Here is an 18,763-nt window from a genome sequence, read left to right as displayed (position 1 = left end):
TGTTGAGTTGGCATCCACATCTTGCTTAAACCGGTCTGAGAGTCAATGTATACATGAAAATGCTTTGACAATTGATTATGCTTGGTATACATTTAGGAGGTGAAGCCCAGATGATCAGGTCATTCAAGATCACCCTCAGCTACAGAAGCAGATGGTTCTGAAAAAACAGGGGCTGCAGAGATAGCTGAGGGTTAAATGTACTTGCTGCTCTTGCGAGACCTAAGTTAGGTTCTTAGCCTTTAACTCCAGATCCAGGGGCTGACACTATGGGCATACTCACACACAACATAAACTCGAGTGCTTTAATACCTATCGATATTATCCCACAGATTAGAATTAGCTGTTGTAATATTAAATTTTAAAACTGGTTTGTAATCTGTAGATTCCATAAACCCATTTCCTTCTACCAAATGGGAATAGTACCCTCCTCCAACCAGGATTCCACAATGTAAAAAAAACATGGACTCTTGTCATTTAATTGCTATTTATTTTCATAAACATGAGGTATTTCAAAGTGCTATAAGGTGCAGCACTAAATATATACATTTTGAAGAAATTAAACACAGAACTTTGCCATTTTACCCAGTTCTATGCACCAAACATGAACAAATACAGTAACAAGGAAGAAACAGGCTAGGAAAAAAAGGAATATATATATAGTAAAATTTCTTTACAAAAGTTTCTTAGTTCAAAAAGTGATAAAGTAATATCTACTCAAAACTTTCACAACTCATTTTCATACGAAAATATAAGTATCAAATTTAGTTATGTATCAGCGTCATATTAAAGTATACAGGCCGTGTAGGAATTAGTACAGTACATAACAGATTAACAATATATTTGTATACAAAACATGCTCCTCAAACATTGAGGTATTCTTACAGTACTTAGGTGTGAACTTCCAGTCTAATACTGGCCGCAAGAGCCACCTCTCATTACCCAGGACGTATACAAAAGGTGGGTGTATCAATGGTATTTACACAAGCGTTCCCAGGGGCATCAAATGGCAAACCCCCTTCTGTGGCATCTGCTGGAACTTAAGCACCATTGTAAAAAGGAATGACTCTGTTTGGAAACTTGGACCGGAACAAGGTGACTTCACAGCCTCCTGAAGCTCCCAACTGTCCCAGAACTTCCATGGCTGTCACCAGGTGATGTGGAGGAAGAAAACAAGCCACCCAGCATCCCATAACTCAGTTTTTTTCTCTCCAAGGTCATGGCAGAACCCCTTGTCCTGCCCCCTACCCAGATCCAAACTCGACAGGGGACCGATTTGAAAGTAAACCAACATTCTTAATGTCAACACAATGCTTGTTTAAAAAAAAAAAATGTGCAAAGTGGCAGTGACTGTCCGTGTGAGAAACATTTAGCAAGTCCGAGCATGTTCGATTTTCTTTAGCAACTGCTGCTGCCTCGCCTGCAGTTTCTCCTTTTCCAGCAGGAGCTGGTGCTCGTTGGCCTGCAGGGCGTGGACATACTCGGTGGCCTTTTTCAAGATGACCACCTTGGCAGCCTTCTCGTTCTTCACCAGCTCAGGCACATGGTCCCTGAGCGTCAGGAAGCTGGAACGCAGGTCGTTGCGGCGCTGGCGCTCCAGGATGTTGTGGTTGCGGCGACGCTCGCTGTCCTCCGAGTCTGAGTTTCGTGGGCTCAAGCTCTTAGCTTTTGCTGGGACCACATTCTTGAGGGGACGTGGAGAAGCCTCGCTCTTGAGTTTCTTCTGTGGTGGTGCATCCTCACTCTCCACGTAGGGTGAGGGTGCAGCGTAATTGTGCTGCTGATGGATGGGAACACAGCGCTTGAGGATCAGCTCACCAGGTTGTGCCCGCCCCACACCCAGAGCTGAGGTCTTGGGACGCACGGTGATGGTGAAGGTGGTGACAGCCTTGTTGTTGGAGGAGGAGCGTCTCTTCTCCACAGTAACCACATCTATTTCCTCCTCTTCATCTTCCTCCTCGTCATCTTCATCATCTTTGAGGGGAAAAAATATTTTCAGGTAAAACATTAACAATCACATTATTTAGGTCTAGGGACAGGACCCAGAAAAGATGTATATACAAACACACACACACAACCATTCCTTCTCCAGGCTTCTATGTCTGATTTCAATTTTTATGCAAGGTTCTAACAAGCCAGCAAAGCTCTTGCCTAGTGTGGAAGGACATGACATCATCTCCTCCTCCTAGTTAGATTCCCTAGTGTCAAAAAGACCAAAAAACTTTTGAGCATGCTTCACAAGGAACAATGGGCAGTAGGATTCTGGAAAAGGTTACTCAACCTCCCTCATCCTCAGTTTCCTTGGCTGTCCAATGGGGTAATCAGTGTTTGAGTTTGGCATACAATATGTAGACTTGACGACAGATGCTCCGTAATAGGAGCTTTTAGCATAATCACCAGCCAGTCTGTCCCATGGATTTATTTATACACATTTCCACAGCCACTCTTCAGACTGGAGGCTCCTCATTTGGTAAAACACATGGCTGAGTTTGATTTTTCCATCCTTAAACTCGAGGGACAATTTCATTCACTAAGAATAATAACCTTCTCTTCTTCAGACTCGTGTTCCACGGAGTAAGCAGTTCTTCTACACAAAGATCAAATCCCAATTATAAATAAAGCTAGCCTACAGTAGCTACTACACATCCCAACCTGAGCGGTGCGCAGGTAGCAACAACAACAACAACAACAACAAAATCCTATGTGTTTCCTGACTTTCTCGGTTACTACCAGGGTAGGAGAGAAAATTGTGGTGTGAAAGAAAATGCAACCATGAAAACCAAAACACATCTTCTGCTTGACCTAGCGAGGACCGGAAGGCTGAACAATTGTGAGGTTTCTTCTGAAGCTGAAACGCTAGGCTGTTCCAGTCTGTGGGTCCCTTTAAGCCAGTGTTTTGGTTTTCAGCCAAGAAGACAGCTGTTGGAAGGAAGTGCTTCCTCACCGAAAGCTGTCAAGGCACAGACATTAAAGGGACAGAGCTCTTTCAAAGCGCAGGCTTATCACCAAGTTTCCTCCCAGGAGCCTCAAGTGATCCCTCCTCAGCCCAGAAGGAAATTTACTTTTTATTCTTTGCTATTGTAAAAACACAGGCTTTCAAGGTTTAAAAGGAGGGTTTGCTACAGTTCCAAGGACAAGGGCACACAAGATTCAGGTAGTGTTGTAGGTGTTCCCACAGCCTCAAGGAAAAAGCTTATTTTTTTCTTTTTCTTGCCCATCCCCTTTTCATCCCAAAGACCTAGATAAGTGCACACAATAGAACCAATGAATGGTTCCAGGTTGTGTGCATTCCTAAGGAGGGGTGGAGAAAGGGACCCGCCCTCACCTTCAAGGGCACTGGGTTATGGAACACAACAACTCAATTAGGTCAGAAATTGCAGCTAGGAAACACAACTGGACCAGCCCTCACTCAAAACCGGAAAGAGGTTCCCTGAAAATATACACAACCACTAATGCACTTGCTGCTGAGCTGGAGGGGGGTGCACCCCCAGTCTTTCAGATCGTCGCCCGACTTGCGTCAGGCAAAACGCCGCCTGCTGGCCATGCACCAAGCGCAAGTAGCCCACCACCCACGGAGGACCCACAGTCCTTCCGGGGGCGGGGGAGGGCAGCGACAGGGGCGGGAGAGGAATGGGAACCAGGCATCCTCTTAACTTTTTTGAGCCTAAGAGAGATTGTGAACAGCTCCTGTCTTTTTGGAAGTTTTTCCCCTTCCTAACCTAGCCTAGAGGGACCTTTCTAAGGCACTAACAGGTTTCAGCCTAGGTAGCTTTCTGACCCCACACCCTGATAGAGCTGGCCACCAACTTTTCCCACGGTGAGGGCAAGCCTAGGGAAAGGATTCCAGAAGAAGAGGGCAGAGCAAATTTAAGGGAAGGTGTAGTTGGGGTTTCCAGCCTCTTTCCGGGGATAGAGGTGAGCAGAATAGGACCACCAGCACGAATCTACGATAACAAAGGGATTGCAGCACCCCCACCCCCGCTCCAGGATCCCAGCAAGGACCCTGATCCAGGCTTTACCTGAGTCGCTCAAGGTGTCCTCTCCGGAGGTACTGAGGGCCTTGTGCTCGCCACTGTTGGCAGGGCGGCCGCCTGCACGAACAGGAGCGGCCACCGGGGCGGCTGGTGGAGCAGACACCGTAGTGATCACAGCGCTGGTCGCAGGGGCACTGACGGGGGCAGCGGTCACTGGCGCTGGCTCACGCTTGTTCACCGGGAAGGGGAAGACCACGGCGGGGTCCACGCACTCGGCAGCTGGGTGGGAGAGGTCGGTGGGCAGGGTGGCCGCGGTGCGGCTAGCACTCGCCGTCCCGCTGAGGGCACGACCCCCGGGGCTGCTGGCACCCACTCCCGGAGCCGAGCAGGTTGTGCTGGCGCCAGGGGGCCCGTGGCCGTGCTGCAGCTTCTCATTCACCGCGCGCTCCAGCTTCTCGCGGGCGGAGAAGCCGCTCCACATACAGTCCTGAAGGATGACCGGGTTAGGGGTGAGACCACCCAGTCCCCCCAGACCGAAAGCATCCTCCTCTGCTGGGTTGCCCCACAGGTCGGCCTCCGGCAGCAGCATCTCCGTGGCCCAATTCGAGGGCTCCGGGCTGTGCTCTGGGAAGGCGCGGCTGGGCGACAACGGGGGCGTGGGCAGCAGCTCAAACTTCTTCCAGATGTCCTCCCCCGGTGGGGTCGAGTCGGGACCGCCGAAGTAGAAGTCATCTTCGTCCGGATAGAAGCAGGGCTGCAGCGAGTCAAACTCGAGGTCTGGGTTCTTGCAGATCATCCCCGGCATGGTGGACGCGGTGCAGCTGGGCATCTGTTCGCCTCACCGGCTGCCGACTGACCACTTTACTCTCCTCTCTTTTTACTGTGGGGGAGTGCTTGCTTCCCGTGGGGGGGCACAGAGTCGCGCCAACCTCCAACACTGCAACCAACAGACCAAGAGAGAATGAGCCACAGGGTGGATAGTGGGGACAGGCAATGGGCGCCCGGGATCTAGCCTACAAGCTCCCCTCAGTCTTTCCCACTGCTCAGGAAGGTGGAGGAAGTTGAGCCTCTTCTCCACTCCCTCCTTTTGTGTACAAGCTGTCTAAGACTGTGGGTGGGAGGGGGCTTGCAGATGCAGGGGGTGGTGTGGCTCTGCAACTTTGGAAACTGCCGTTTCATTCACACAAGGCACTGCCTGGGGGAGGGGGCTGTTCAAACTGCAGATCCTAGCTCTTACTAGCGCGACAGCCCCTCTTGCCACCGTGTAGGACCAACAGCTCACAGCAAGTCCTTGCTGTGCCGCCCAGCTATCGGGCATGAGCTTAGAGTACCTGTATTTTGCAGAAAGGAGATGTCGGGAGAGCAAACGCTAACGGGGTTCGGGAAACTTTATTAATTATTAAGGGTTTTTCTCCAAACATACCAACAACAGGCACTTATGTACAAGCCCCTTCCACCCAGCACCTCAATTCTGGCAGATACCCTTGGTGCTAGTCGTCTGCCTATAGGTTACTTTGATCCTTTGCAATTCCTTCCCTTCGAAACCCCCAACCTCTTCCACCGAAAGAGGCTGAACCCCATTCCTAGGAATAGTACAGGGGCGCCGGCGCAATGAGGGTCGCCGGAGAAAATCGCGTCCCCTAAGCCGGAGCAGCCGTGACCTACATTATCACTCAGGCACCCTAGCTTCGCCTAGCCTTTTCCGCGGCACCTTTTAAAGAACCCCAGCTTGGGGTGGGGACACACCGGCTCCCGGTCAGCTCACACTTAGACAAATCTTGTAAGGGCCTGGTGAATTTCTTTTCGCTAAAGCTATTTCTCTGCTCCGGCCAAGGCTGTAAAAAGGATTAGGGCGGGTCTCTTCCAGCCAGGGTGCCTTCGGGTGCTGAATTGGCTTTTCAGAGAAAACCCCCAGATGGTTTTGTTTCGGAAGCAGACACGGTGTGCTTCTCCCCCCCCCCCTGAAAAAAAAAAAAACACGGCATATTTGGGCGCCGGGTGCAAAGCCCGGTTCAGGGGCTTGCCTAGCCGTAGCGCTCCGCTGTTCCTCGGGCGCTCGGGGCTTTACAAGTACCGCTCCTTACCTCCCGCAGACTGCCGGGGAATCGGAGGCGACTCGGCGCTGGGGTCTCCGGGTGGGCTGAGGGGGCGGCGGCGGGAGGGGGTTGTCCTCGGGCGGCTGCAGTGTGTGCGCGCTTACGCCTGGCTAGCGCTCGTTCAGCTCCAACCCAGTTCCCAGGAGCCCCCCGCATCCACCCAGCGCGTCCAGACAGATGACTGTCACTGGCTGTGCTTTGAAGCTCGGGGGATATTATTAACTGAAAAAAATCTGACACACCCGGGGGGCGGGGAGAGAAGGGGGCTGTGGCGCAGACGAGGGGGAGGGAGAAAGGCAGAGGCAAGCTCCTTTACCCCGCCCTCTTTATTTCCATAAAAATCAGGGGAGGCGCCAAAGCCTTTCGCGCCAAAAGCCATTTGCTTTTTTTTTTTTTTTTTTTCCTTTTTGCAGACTGCAGGCTGCCTGCAAAGCTGGGAAACCCGGGGCGTGCTCCTCCCGCCTTTTTGGACCCCCGGGCTTGCACCGGACAGACTCAGTGCACCAGCTGCGCGCCGAGCGGTGTTGCGCAGCACCTACCCCAGGGCCTGGGCATTACTTGGCTTTTTTTTTTTTTTTTTTTTAGACTAGAGGGCCCCTGGGTGTGTGCTCGGAGGGGGAAGAGAGGTTTCTAGCCCGGTCCCCGCTTGTACTGCCTTTGTGTGTGTGTGTGTGTGTGTGTGTGTGTGTGTGAGTGTGTGTGTGTGCGCGCGCGCGCGCGCGCGCGCAAGCTGAGCTCCAGGCCAAAATGGAACAAGGCCTGGCAGAGGGGGGCTGTTCGTGTGTGATCTCGAAAGAAGGCGACGGGAGTGCAAAATGGGAGGCCGAGGACGCGCCCACGTAGGAACGAGACCGCAGGAGGTTTCTAGTTTCAAATTGAAAGGAAGGGGCGCCCCCCTTGTTTGAAAATAAATGAGTGCGGGCTACGAGGGTGGCGCCGCACTGCTTTCTTCGGCCGAAGGCGACACCTCGCGGAGACGGAGCAGAAAGCGGAGTCGCACCGCCCAGGCTCGGAGTGGGGCCACCCCCGCGAGACAGCGAATCCTCGCTACCGAGGGAAGGATTGAGAAAAGCAAGGAGACGTGGCCCCTGAAGTCCCCGCCTTTCCGAAATCAGGGTTCGTCGAAATTCCGGACAGCTGGACTCTGTGCAAACTACAGTCCTCATCGCCCAAAGTAACGTTCAGTAAACCTTTAGTTCACATTAATTGTGGCATCGAGGAAAGCCACCGTCTACTTGGCTTCTTTGTGCCCTCGTTGCCTCACTCGCGAAGTGGCGTTAACAGAAAGAGTGTGATATATTACTAAGACCAGAGCAGGGTGTGTGTGCTTTTCATCCGCATCGTGGGGACATTTCCCTCGTTTCCATCTCACAGCGTCTCACTTCCGTTCAGTAAAACATTCTTAAGGGGCTGTTTGTTTCCGAAATGATGGGGTTAAAAATAACCCGCTCCTGTCCCCCAAAACTTTACAGTAATTACCTGGGTCTCCTGTGGAGCTCTTTTCACTACCACCTTCCCGGTGGGGTGGGATTTACTCTGAAAAAAACATTCCCTTAAGCTTGTTTGTGGGGAAGCTTCTCCATTTCCCTCTAAATTGGAAATGACACCCCTCATTCACGTCGAAGAGAATTCCTAGTGAATCAAGTTCAAAATGCTGTGTATTAGCATGTGTGAAGGTTTCACCATCTGCCCCTGAATGCCTACATAATTCTGAGGACCAAGGCGGATTTTAGGAAGTAGCCCATGAATGAGGGGGGAATGTCCCCTCCAAGATCCTTTCTTATTTGGATCACAGATGTAAAACCCATTACCCTTGCAAAAGCCTTTAACACCCTCATTTCCACACCCCTAGCCTCTTCCAAACCAATCCCTCCCACTGCATTCTCCCCCAAGGTGCTGGCTCGTCGGAAAACTTTGCCTCCGTTTGTAACTATACATACACAGCGGGGGCTGTATGGTAAGCTGATGGAGGTGGGCCCATTGAAAGGGACTCTTTTAGGCCAGCCAGATCTGGCAGGTTAGTTCTGCTTATTAGAGACACAGAGGGAGAGGGATAGGTGTGAGTCCAGAATCAGCTTTTAAATATTTGTTTCTCTTTTTTGGATGTTGTTGATGCTGTGTGTGGGGGGGGAGGGGCTTTCTGCTTTTGAAACAGGGTTTCATATAGCTGAAGATTGCCTGGGACTCCACATTTATTGAGGATGACCTTGAACTACTGACCCTCTTGCCATCACCCAAATTATAGGAGTACAGGTCTTTGCTCCGTGTCTGGCTTCCAGAATCTTCTTCAGCATTTCACAGCAGACACATAAAGGACACTTAGACCTGCCTGCCAGAACTCCCTCAAGTAGTAGAAGAACTATGAAAATAGGCCATGATGGCCCAGTTAGTATGGATAAAAGTTCTCTCTCTTCACTCAGTTAAAAGATAAGATGTTTCAGAAAAGAGGGAACAGGAAGATGATGACCTGGTTACTCTATATGCCTCTGAGCAAATCATTTATCTTCCTTGAACCTTAATCTCTAATCTCCTGCTCTTAATGCAAACCAGCAATTACTGAAATTACCAGCAAGTCTGAATCTGAAGGTTAGCAGAATGATAAAAGTCAGCAAGTATTTATTGGTACCTTCATTGGCAGGTAGACAGATAAAAGACTGTTCATGGAGAAAAATTACCTAGTAGCCTTTCTTGGTGGATTCACTGAGAAGCTCAGCCATTCCTCTTACAAATGCTGAAGCACTCCATGATTCCAAGGGGACACGCAACACAAACGAAAGGAATCCTTCAACCGCTTCAAACCAAGGCTTTGTTCACATCTTGAGACCCAGTGTGCATCAGGATGATGCACAGCTTCAAGGCATTCATCTACACCAGGAGGGAAGGAGACACACCCCTAACAGAGATGGTGTAAGTCAGAGAGAGGATCTGGTTTATAAATAAGAGGATGGATGGAGGTTGCTTTAATCTGTTTTTTCTTCACAAAATGAAATGAATAAAAATAGCACACAGTTACACAAATCCAGGAGGACTTTTTCATCCAGCCTCAAGGTTTTTCATAGGACCATCTTACTGGGTCCTAACTTCACCTGCCTATATAAAGGTGTAGTCCCTTGTGGTAGTGCACACTTAACATTCTAGCTTTCCTGAGACTGGCGCAGAAAGACTGGGATCTCAAAGCCAGCCTGTACTATACCACAAGAACAACCCCCATCCCAACAAAGCAAAACACAGCCCTGTAAATTTTGCTTTTTAAATATTTTTAAAATCCCTGGGAACAGGCTGTCAAGATGGCTCAGCTGCTAAGGGTGTTTGCTGCCATGTCTGACTACTTGAGTTCAATCTCCAGGACCCATGTGTGTGGCCTCCACATGCATTGAGTGGCACATGGGTCACACACACACATAGTCCATTAAAAGAAACACTGGGGATTAACTGATTGTTCATTTTCTAAAACCTGGAGAAAAGAGGAGGCAGAAGATGTGGGGGTATTGTATGGGGGGGAAAAAGAAGAGGAAGAGGAGAAAAGAAAACTGGCTGGCATTCTGTTTTGCACACAAAAAAGTAGAATGTGAAAATAGTCTGGATGTAAGATTTAATTTGCAGAAGGTAAAACTATCAAAGAAGACAGATTCTTAATAGGAAATAATATACTTAATTAAACATGGATGTGTGGTCAAATGACAGAAACTCATGTAGCATCCTGAGCTACCTGGGGTTTTGGGGAGCTGAGGGAAGGAAACATGGGCTAGTAAAGCTGTCTTCTCAGACTGATAAAAGTCTCAGGTATTATTAATGCTGTCTGGAAGTGGCCCACAGAGTGGGTCACAGAGTCTACCTTGGCTGGGTGTCACAGAGTTAATTTTGACTGGGAGATAAGAAGCCTAGAGAGTAGATTCAGAACAACTGTGCTACCTTTGGAGGATGTCTTTATGTAGATAAGGCGTACATAGAACAAGCTATGCCTACACTTGCAATTTACTGCTCCATTACCCTTGAATTCATCAGCACTCAAAAATGTCATATTTGTCATGGCGCTTTCCCAGTGCCCTCAGAGGCAAAGGTTATATTCCCTAGGCACGATGGGCTCCTATAAACTGAATGGGGGTGGGAAACAACCAGAGAGAAATCTGGCTCCAGGATATGAATAGGTAATTTGCCAAATAGGAAATGAAAATTGAGCACAACTGTGAGATGATGCCACAAATTCACCAGAGTCCAGACAATGCAAATTAAATCTCAAGGAGATTAACAATTTGGGTCTAGCATATTGCCTCAAAGTGGTGGTATGCTAGAGAGTGCGAGATAGGAACCCTTCACTATACTGCCCCAAGAGTAGAAGTAATTCCAGTCTAGAAACTACCCAATGAGAGATAAGAAAACAAGGGCTGCTGAAATGTCTCAGTGGGTAAACACACCTGCTGCCAAGCCTGCCAACTTGAGTGTGATCCCTGGGTCCTACATTGTGGAAGGAGAAAATTAACTACCCAAAGTTGTCCCATGATCTGGTCCTATCCCTAACAAAATAAAGAAAAATATAATGCAAAATAGTTTTTAAAAAGACTGAGGATGGTGGAACGTGTCTGTGACATCAACACCCGGGAGGGAGAATCTGGAAGAGTCTCAAGTTTAGGCTAATGTGGTGCTTACAGAGAACAAAAACAAAAACAAAACAAAAGTCAAATGGAGACAGGGTTTAGTGGCAAACACCTTCAATCCCAACACACAGCTTTGAGGAGGAAGAGGTACATAGATAATCTCTGTCAATTTGAGGCTAGTCTGGTCTATAGACTGAAACACACACAAACACACACACCCACCCACCCACCCACACACACACACACACACACAGAGAGAGAGAGAGAGAGAGAGAGAGAGAGAGAGAGAGAGAGAGAGAGAGAGAGAGAAACAGAGAGAGGGGGGAGGGAGAGAGGAGGAATAAGGAATGCCCCAAGACTGTCAACATCAAAACACTGTAAGACTTCTCCGTGCCCACCAACAAGCTGGGTGAGTTGCCTATAATCCTAGCAGTGGAAAGGCTGGGTCCAAAGAAATGCAAATTTGATGTCAACCTGAGCTAACTACTAAAACCAGCATGGGTTATTTATAATGAGTTGAAGGTTAGCCTGGGTGTTGTAGCAAAATCTTGTCTCAAAACAAACACCACACACACACACACACACACACACACACACACACGCACGCACGCACGCACGCACGCACGCACACACACACACACACACACACACACGCACGCAAGCATGCTCACGCGCGCGCTCGGTGCAAGTACCAGGGTAAAGGGTAAAGGCACTTGCTACAAGCTTAGCAACCTGAGTTCAATTCCCTGGCACCTACATTATGGAAGGAGAGAGTCACCCCTTACAAATTGTCCTTTGACTTCCACAAGCATGCTATAGGATGAGTGTGACATACCTCCCCTCCATTAATAATGATGTTTTCTCAGGGCCAGTAATATATGGTACACTACTCTTTTAACAATGCTGGTCAGAGACAGTAAGCTGCACTTCCTAGCAAGCAAGCCATACAGAACAGACTTGGGGATAAACAGCAGATACTCTACCCTGCACTGTGCTGCCAGGCTATGGTGTTTGCTAGATTATATCTATATCTATCTATCTATCTATCTATCTATCTATCTATCTATCTATCTATCTCTATCTATCTATATATATATATATATATATATATATATATATATATCTCAATCTCAATCTCAATCAATATCAGGAATGGGACCCAAGGATCTTCATCATGTTAGGTCAATACATGCAATACATGCTCTCTGCCAAGGGCTTTAAAGACACTTAAAAACAAAAACAACTTATAAGGGATTTGTTGAGATACACATCACCTAAATCAAAAGGCATGGATAGGCACTGGAGAGATGGCTCTCACCAAGCTGCTCTTCTAGGGGAACTTGGTTTGATTCCTAGTACCATGTGGCAGCTTACAATTGCCTATAATCCCAGTTCCAGGAAATCCTATATAAATAACAATAATTATTATTGCTATTTAAAAAGAAGCAAGTATAACATACCAACCACCTTAATATAGTTACTAAAAAGAAAGCATGTTACACATACTGTTGGCAACTGTCTATGCCTAGAGAAGAAAATAAGCAATGTAAGATGGCTCCATGGGTAAAGCCACTTGCCACCAAGCCTGACAGACTGAGTTTGATCTCAGGATCCAGATGGTGGAAGTAAGGAAACAACTGCAAGTTTTCCTGTGACATCCACAAGCCTACCAGGGTACACACAGATCTCTGCAGCACAGCCACAATAAATAAATGTAATGAAGAGTAAAAAAAGGCAAGGAGCAAGGCACAGGTCAATTTATATCTATCTGTAATACCTGTGACAGTTAGATTAATTATCAACTTGACACCACCTAGGCTAGTCAGGGAAGAGAGTCGCAATGAAAGATTGTCTAGATCAGGTTGGCCTGTGGGCATGTCTTAGTGATTGCTTTAATTGATGTGAGACCTAGCACACTGTGGGTGGCCCCATTCCCTAAGTAGGGGTTCCTTAACTGTATAAGAGTAGAGAAGGTGAGCTGAGTGGCAAGCATGCATGCATGCATTCTCTCTCTGTTCTTGACTATGGAAGGACCGGCTGTTTGTACTTCTGGCTACCCTTGATTTTCCTGCTGTACTGGACTGTAACATGGAATTGTGAGCTAAAATAAATCATGTCTCCCCTAAATTGTTGTTAGTTTTTGTTTTGTTTTTGAGTAGAATAAAATCAGACTGTTATGTATGTGGGGGGGGGGGGGAAAGGTGGTTCTCTTGATGTACCTTTTCACAGCTGTGGGGTTAGTAGTAAATTTAAATTTTAAAATGGTTTTTAAAAAATATTTAGCTATGTGTATGTGTTTGTCTGTGGGTTTATGCTGCATGTGTACAAGGGCCTATGAATCTAGAGTTACAGATAGTTGGGTGTGGGGATGTTCTTCATGGATGTTCTTCAAGAACAAAATCACTCTTAATCCTTGAGTCATCTCTTTCCAGCCCCTGTAAGTTTAATTAAATTTTCTTTTTAGAAATTTATTTGCATAGTTAATCATTTACTGGAAGCAAAGGATCCCTTTGCAAAGCCTAAACTCACCCTTAAATCTATTCTCACCCAGATTTATTGTTATTCTTTCTGACCATTCAATGCTGGATGCAATGTGGAGGATTCAGAGAGGCTGAGATGAGGCAAATTAGTTGGCGGTCCAAATTGCATCAACAAGAGGAACATAGCTAAGAAAGTATATGTCAGAGTATGTTGGTTTGAATAGGAATGGCTCCCATAGACTCATGTGTCTGAATGCTTGACCTATAAGAAATGGCACTATTAGCAGGCGTGGTCTTGTTGGAGTAGATGTGTCCTTGTTGGAAGAAGTATGTCACTATAAAGGGGGACTTTGAGGTCTTATATGCTCAAACTATGCCCACGTTGGCACACAGTCTCCTTCTGCTGCCTGGTTGTTCAAGATGTAAAACTCTCATCTACCTCTCCAGTACCATACCAGGTCTGCCTGCATGCCTCAATGTTTCCCACCATGATGATAATGGACTAAACCTCTGAACTAAGTCAGCCCTAATCAATATTTTCATTTATAAGTGTTGCCGTGGTTATGGTATCTCTTCACGGCAGCAGAAACCCAAACTAAGACATAGAGGTATCCCACACTAAGTGCATATATATTGTTATTGGAGGCTGGAGGAAAATTTTAAAGCTATCATTGAGAAACTTTAGTGGTGGGGGTGAATGGATGGGTGAGGGTTTGTATTGGTAACAGCATCTTTAATGCTGCTTCTAACTGGAGTTGTAAAGCAGCCCTAACAAGCAAGATTTGGCTTCCCATTCTCAAAAGGCCAACTACACAGCCTAGTGATAATGGAAAGCAGAGAGGTATATTCACCTGGATAACACTGGGAAGAGGAATAGATAAAGCGGTCCAGTGTTCCCTCAACCCCCCAGTTCAAACACCTGTGAGGTCCAGACAGGCTTAGTACTGACTGGTATCTGAGTGGTGTTTGTGACTGAGAGTCTTAGTCAATGTGTTTCCGCTCACCACTGATCCATCATTGTCTCAGCTCTAGCTTCTCCTGCAAGGTGGTCTAACAATTTGTAAGAACTAGGTGGGATCTGTGGAACCCCTGCCTTGAAGATAAGCCCCTTCTCTGGCTGGAACCAGGCCCCAAGGCTTTTCCTTTCCCTAGCATGAAAATGCTGGGGAAATTCCAAGTTCTTGGGGAGAGACACAACTATCTCTGTAGAAGACATTGGGGCTGAGGACAGGACATACTAAAATGTGGCATTTGGCTTGCTGAGCAATTTGCACTAAGAAACAAGGCCTCTGTGGGTTTGTTTGTTTGTGCTTGTTTGTTTTTCCTTCCCTCCAAATCCTTACTCCAAATCCCCTTTACCCGATTTAGGCAAGATCCTTCTGGATGGATCCATTCATCCAGAACCCTCTCCTGGCCTGTCATCTCAAGGGAGAGTAGGTTACATAACTGGGAAGGTGACCACCACTCCCATGGTCATAAGCCCTCACCTGTTCATCAAGCCTATTCATCCTCTAGTCCCCACCCCACCCCCCCCTTTATTCTCTACCAAGTTGCCTACCTCCTTTCTCCACTAGGAAGAACATAGAAGCTTCAGAATTTCACTGGGTTTTGGATATTCACATTTCAGTCTTGTCCTAAACTGCCTGCTTCTTGAATTGAACTAGTATCAGTATATCTCATAGACCAAGTAATCTGGCTTTCAGAGGACTAAAGCAATTACAATATAATAATAATAACAACAACACCAACAAAACCCTTCTAGCCTTAACTTCATTCAATGCTCCCAGCTTACTGATTTAAAAGTGGGAGAGTTCAACAAGCTGTGTACTCTGCTTCCTGAATGGCAGCTTCAAGAGACTCCCCTACCTCCACACATAGTGAAGTCTTCTCTCAACCTCAGAACATTCCAGACACTTGAAAGGAAGGCAGAAACAAGGGGAGCAATGATTAGGCACTGTGGAAAGCTAAGTGACTGGATGGCAATTTTGTTGGAGGGCTGGGATTTCTATATTTCCATTTTCCTGAAGTTAAAAGCTAAAATATGTCCCTGAACACAGGCAGCTTTGGGGGGTGGGGGTGGGGATTCAGGTGCAGGGTGGCCCTGCAGGCTCTACTTAAGTGTGGAGGGCCTCAGGCTTCCCCTTGGGAGTGCCAGGAAGAGTTGGTTACTCTCTGGGTACCAGTCTCACCTAGAGACCCTAGAGGGCTATGAGGAATTCTGATTCCAGGTCTGGCTTTCCAATCTCTTTCTCAAAATCTCTGGGAAGGAGCCACACTCCTCCACCTGTGTTCCCTCCTTATGGGGCTATTTCCCTAGTGCCTTTGCGGGATTGTGGCCTGTCTGGCTTTGCCTGCTACTGTTTTCAGAGCTTCACTTCTGACGGCCAGCAGGTTAGATGTCCAATCCCACACAAGACTTCTTCCTGATTTCACTCCCCTCCTAGACTGGATACAGGCCCCTTCACTGAGGAGATGACCCTGGGTGGATAGGGCGGGATTGGGTGGAATTGTTGGAACCTGCCCATGAAGCTTTCAGCTGTTTTCTGAGTTTCGATCATGATTGATGACAAGTATCAGTGACTCCATCAGTTCATTTCCAGAAACTGCTGCTTCTGGCCCAGGAACCCTTTCTCTTTTTTCTCTGTTTATTCACATTCTTCCCAAAGAGCTCAGTCTGAGGCTCTTCTGGAAGTGATGGAGCCCCCTTCTCCAGCCTGTTTGAGGATTAGAAAGTGTGGCCTTATTGGCAGAGCTGTATCACTGAGGGTGGGCTTTCAGATTTCAAAAACCCACACCACTACATGTTAGCCTTCCTTCCCTTGCTCCCTCCCTCCCTCCTTCCCTCCCTTCCTTCCTCCCTCTATCTCTTCTCTCATTTCCTTTTTCTCTCCCCCATCCCTCCCTCCCTCCCTCCTTCCCTCCCTTCCTCTCTACCCTATCCTTGTGGATTGCATGTAAGCTCTTAGGTGCAGATCCAGTGTTGTACCTGCCTACCCACTGCCATGCTCTCTGCCCTGATGGCCATGGGTCATGGACTCTAACCCAGAGGCACTATGAATCCTTAATTAAATGCTTTCTTCTACAAATCTCTGTGGTCATAGCAATAGAAAAGCAACCAAGACACTACATTAGCACAGGGGCAGAGTTGATGTGTTTTGTTTTCAGAGCATCACTCAAAGCAGTTCAGTATACCCATTATTGCCTCAAGGTCTGTTTCTCTGTGGTCAGCTTACAAATCACTCAGAGGTCACACCAGCATATTCAAGTGGACTGCTATGTAGCTTGCTTTGGTGGCAGATCTGGAAGTCATCTGTAAGACAAAAACATGGCTGGTTTTGTAAACACATAGAACATGAATGTAATGAGATGATGCTAGCTTCTTCAGAAGGAAAGACTGTGAAACTGGGAAAGGTATTGTAGAATTGGCATCTCTGCAAGTGACCACAATAGAGGGGTGCATGGAACTATGGGAGTCAAATGGAAGGAACCTGCAGTGGAGGCCCCGATGATAGCCGTGACAATAGCATTCTCTACATCTGTCAAGAAGCTGCAGGCACCATGAGAAACCTGCCTATTACAGAGCCTGGGATGCTAAATCATCACTATCAACTTAAGTAGACTTAGAGCTCCCATGGGAACACACTTCTGAGTGTATCTATGCGAGTGTTTCTATGGGAGAGGGACGATCATCCCTGAGTGTGGACAGCAGCATTGATGGGGTGGGGCCCCAGACTGAACAAAAAGGAGAAAAGGAGCTGAGCAGCAGGATTTTTTTTCTCTGCTTTCAGATTGAGGATGAAGTGAGAATAGACACCTCTCACTCTAGCTGCCATACCTTACCTACCATGATGGACTGGGTGCCTTAGACCTGTGAGCCACAGTCACTCCCTTTTCCCTTAAGTTTTTCTTTTCTGGCCACAAGAATGAGAAAAGTGAGTGCTGAGAAGTAAGGCTGTTCCTGTGATAAACCTGTGCTATCCACGGGTCTTTGGTGTATAGGAGGAATGTGGAGATAGGAGAGGTGGACTAGAGAAGCTACAGAATGCTGGACATAACACAGTGAGAAGTCAGAAGACTGAAATGCCAAGAGAAAAGCAGAGTAAAAGCTTGCTCATGAGGTTTCGGGGGGCAACAAGAACCCTATCGTGAATGAACGGACAATAGGACGTTCGTGTCATATTCTAGCAAAGACTACAGCTTCACTCTGTCTGTGTCCTGAGAACTTGAAGGAGACTGGCTTAAGAAAGAGTGGACTAAATTTTTTGGTGTGGGAAATTTTAAGACAGCCCAATATTCTGGCTGTGGCATGGTTACTGCTTGCAACCCTTTCTCAATTCTGCAACAAGAGAGAGCATAAAGAAAGACATGAAAAAGTGCAAAGTGCTGAGGAAAGGAGTGCAAGGAAGTGTAAGATTGCAGAGGAAGAGGCAGCAGACAAAGCAGCTGTGTTTGTTGAAGGGATTAATCACATTAATGTGACATCTTAAGATCTTTACTGCACAACGGGAAAGGTGCCCCGGGACAAGCCCCTACCCATGTGATGCTCTTGTAAAAAGATACACTTGAAAGGACAGAGCCCAAACTGAGAATGCTACTATAGAGCTTCTCCAAAACGAAACAAGACAAAACAAAACAAAACAAAAAGCACCCAGGAATACATTGCCCAGGGTTAACCTCAGAGCCACAGCCACCTCTGCAACCATGGTCCAGATCAGGGCACACCGTGAGCTTGCGGCAGACCTTGGCAAAGTCTTCCTCAAGGCACTGCTTTGAGGCACTGATGATGCTAGACTGAGGAAGTCATGGAGACTTGCTTCTAGGTTTCACAAAGCCACTGAAGACAGGCATGGCCAGATCCTCTGCAAGGAGGTCCTGAGAGGACATTGCGTGCAGATGTGAAAGCAAAGACACAAAGATGGGGGAAATGCTAGGATTCTGGGACAATAATGTGTCCTCTTTTTTTCTGTGTATGACTGCTGGCTACTATTAGATTCAGGGCTCACTATTAGATAACTAACAAAGCCATTTGTAACATAAGAGTATCAACCACACAAAAACTATCCCTGCTCATTCTGAATTCTTCATTGTCTTATTTGGATTATTTTCCCACTTGCTGTCTATTCTTTGCCATACTTTAGGGATGAGAAAGTCAGATGTCAGGCTGAAGTTTTCAACCAAACTTCTTAGCTTGTCTTCTTTAAAAACTCTCTTTAAGATTCTACAAGGGGAATGTTTGCTTGCTTGTCTATTCCTTTTTAGAAAAAGCTGCTCAATTGTCTTATAGAGAATCCATACTTTCAACATGATTATCAGGTTTTTTTGTTTTTATTTGTTTGCTTGCTTGTTTCTTGAGACAGGGTTTCTCTGTAATAGCTTTGGACCTGTCCTGGAACTAGCTAACTCTGTAGACCAGGGCTGGCCTTGAATTTACAGAGATCTACCTGTCTCTGCCTCCTGAGTGCTGGGATTAAAGGCATGCGCCACCACCACCTGGCTGTGGAATGTAGCTTTAAGTCTCTGGTCCTCCTTCCTCTATCTGTCAAGTGTTATAGTTACAGGCACATGCTAACACATATAAGTGCTGGGAATGGGACCCAAGACTTTATGCTGCTAGAGAAACA

The 18,763-nt window shown here is 47.1% G+C and overlaps 1 protein-coding gene across 1 annotated transcript; it reads right to left on the bottom strand.

Annotated features, from left to right (window-relative positions):
- Positions 1-467: 467 nt before the first annotated feature.
- Positions 468-6,273, bottom strand: Mycn (MYCN proto-oncogene, bHLH transcription factor). Its single transcript, XM_051181646.1, has 3 exons — positions 6,056-6,273; positions 4,017-4,908; positions 468-1,971 (listed from the first exon to the last, which is right to left on the bottom strand). The coding sequence occupies exons 2-3, from the start codon at positions 4,798-4,800 to the stop codon at positions 1,367-1,369; spliced, it is 1,389 nt and encodes a 462-aa protein (XP_051037603.1). The 5' UTR covers positions 4,801-4,908; positions 6,056-6,273; the 3' UTR covers positions 468-1,366.
- Between the last annotated feature and the right edge of the window lie 12,490 nt (positions 6,274-18,763).

The sequence above is a fragment of the Phodopus roborovskii genome, unplaced genomic scaffold (genome assembly GCF_943737965.1).
Source record: "Phodopus roborovskii unplaced genomic scaffold, PHOROB, whole genome shotgun sequence".
Classification (NCBI taxonomy): Eukaryota; Metazoa; Chordata; class Mammalia; order Rodentia; family Cricetidae; genus Phodopus; species Phodopus roborovskii.
This window is presented reverse-complemented; position numbering and strand designations above follow the sequence as displayed.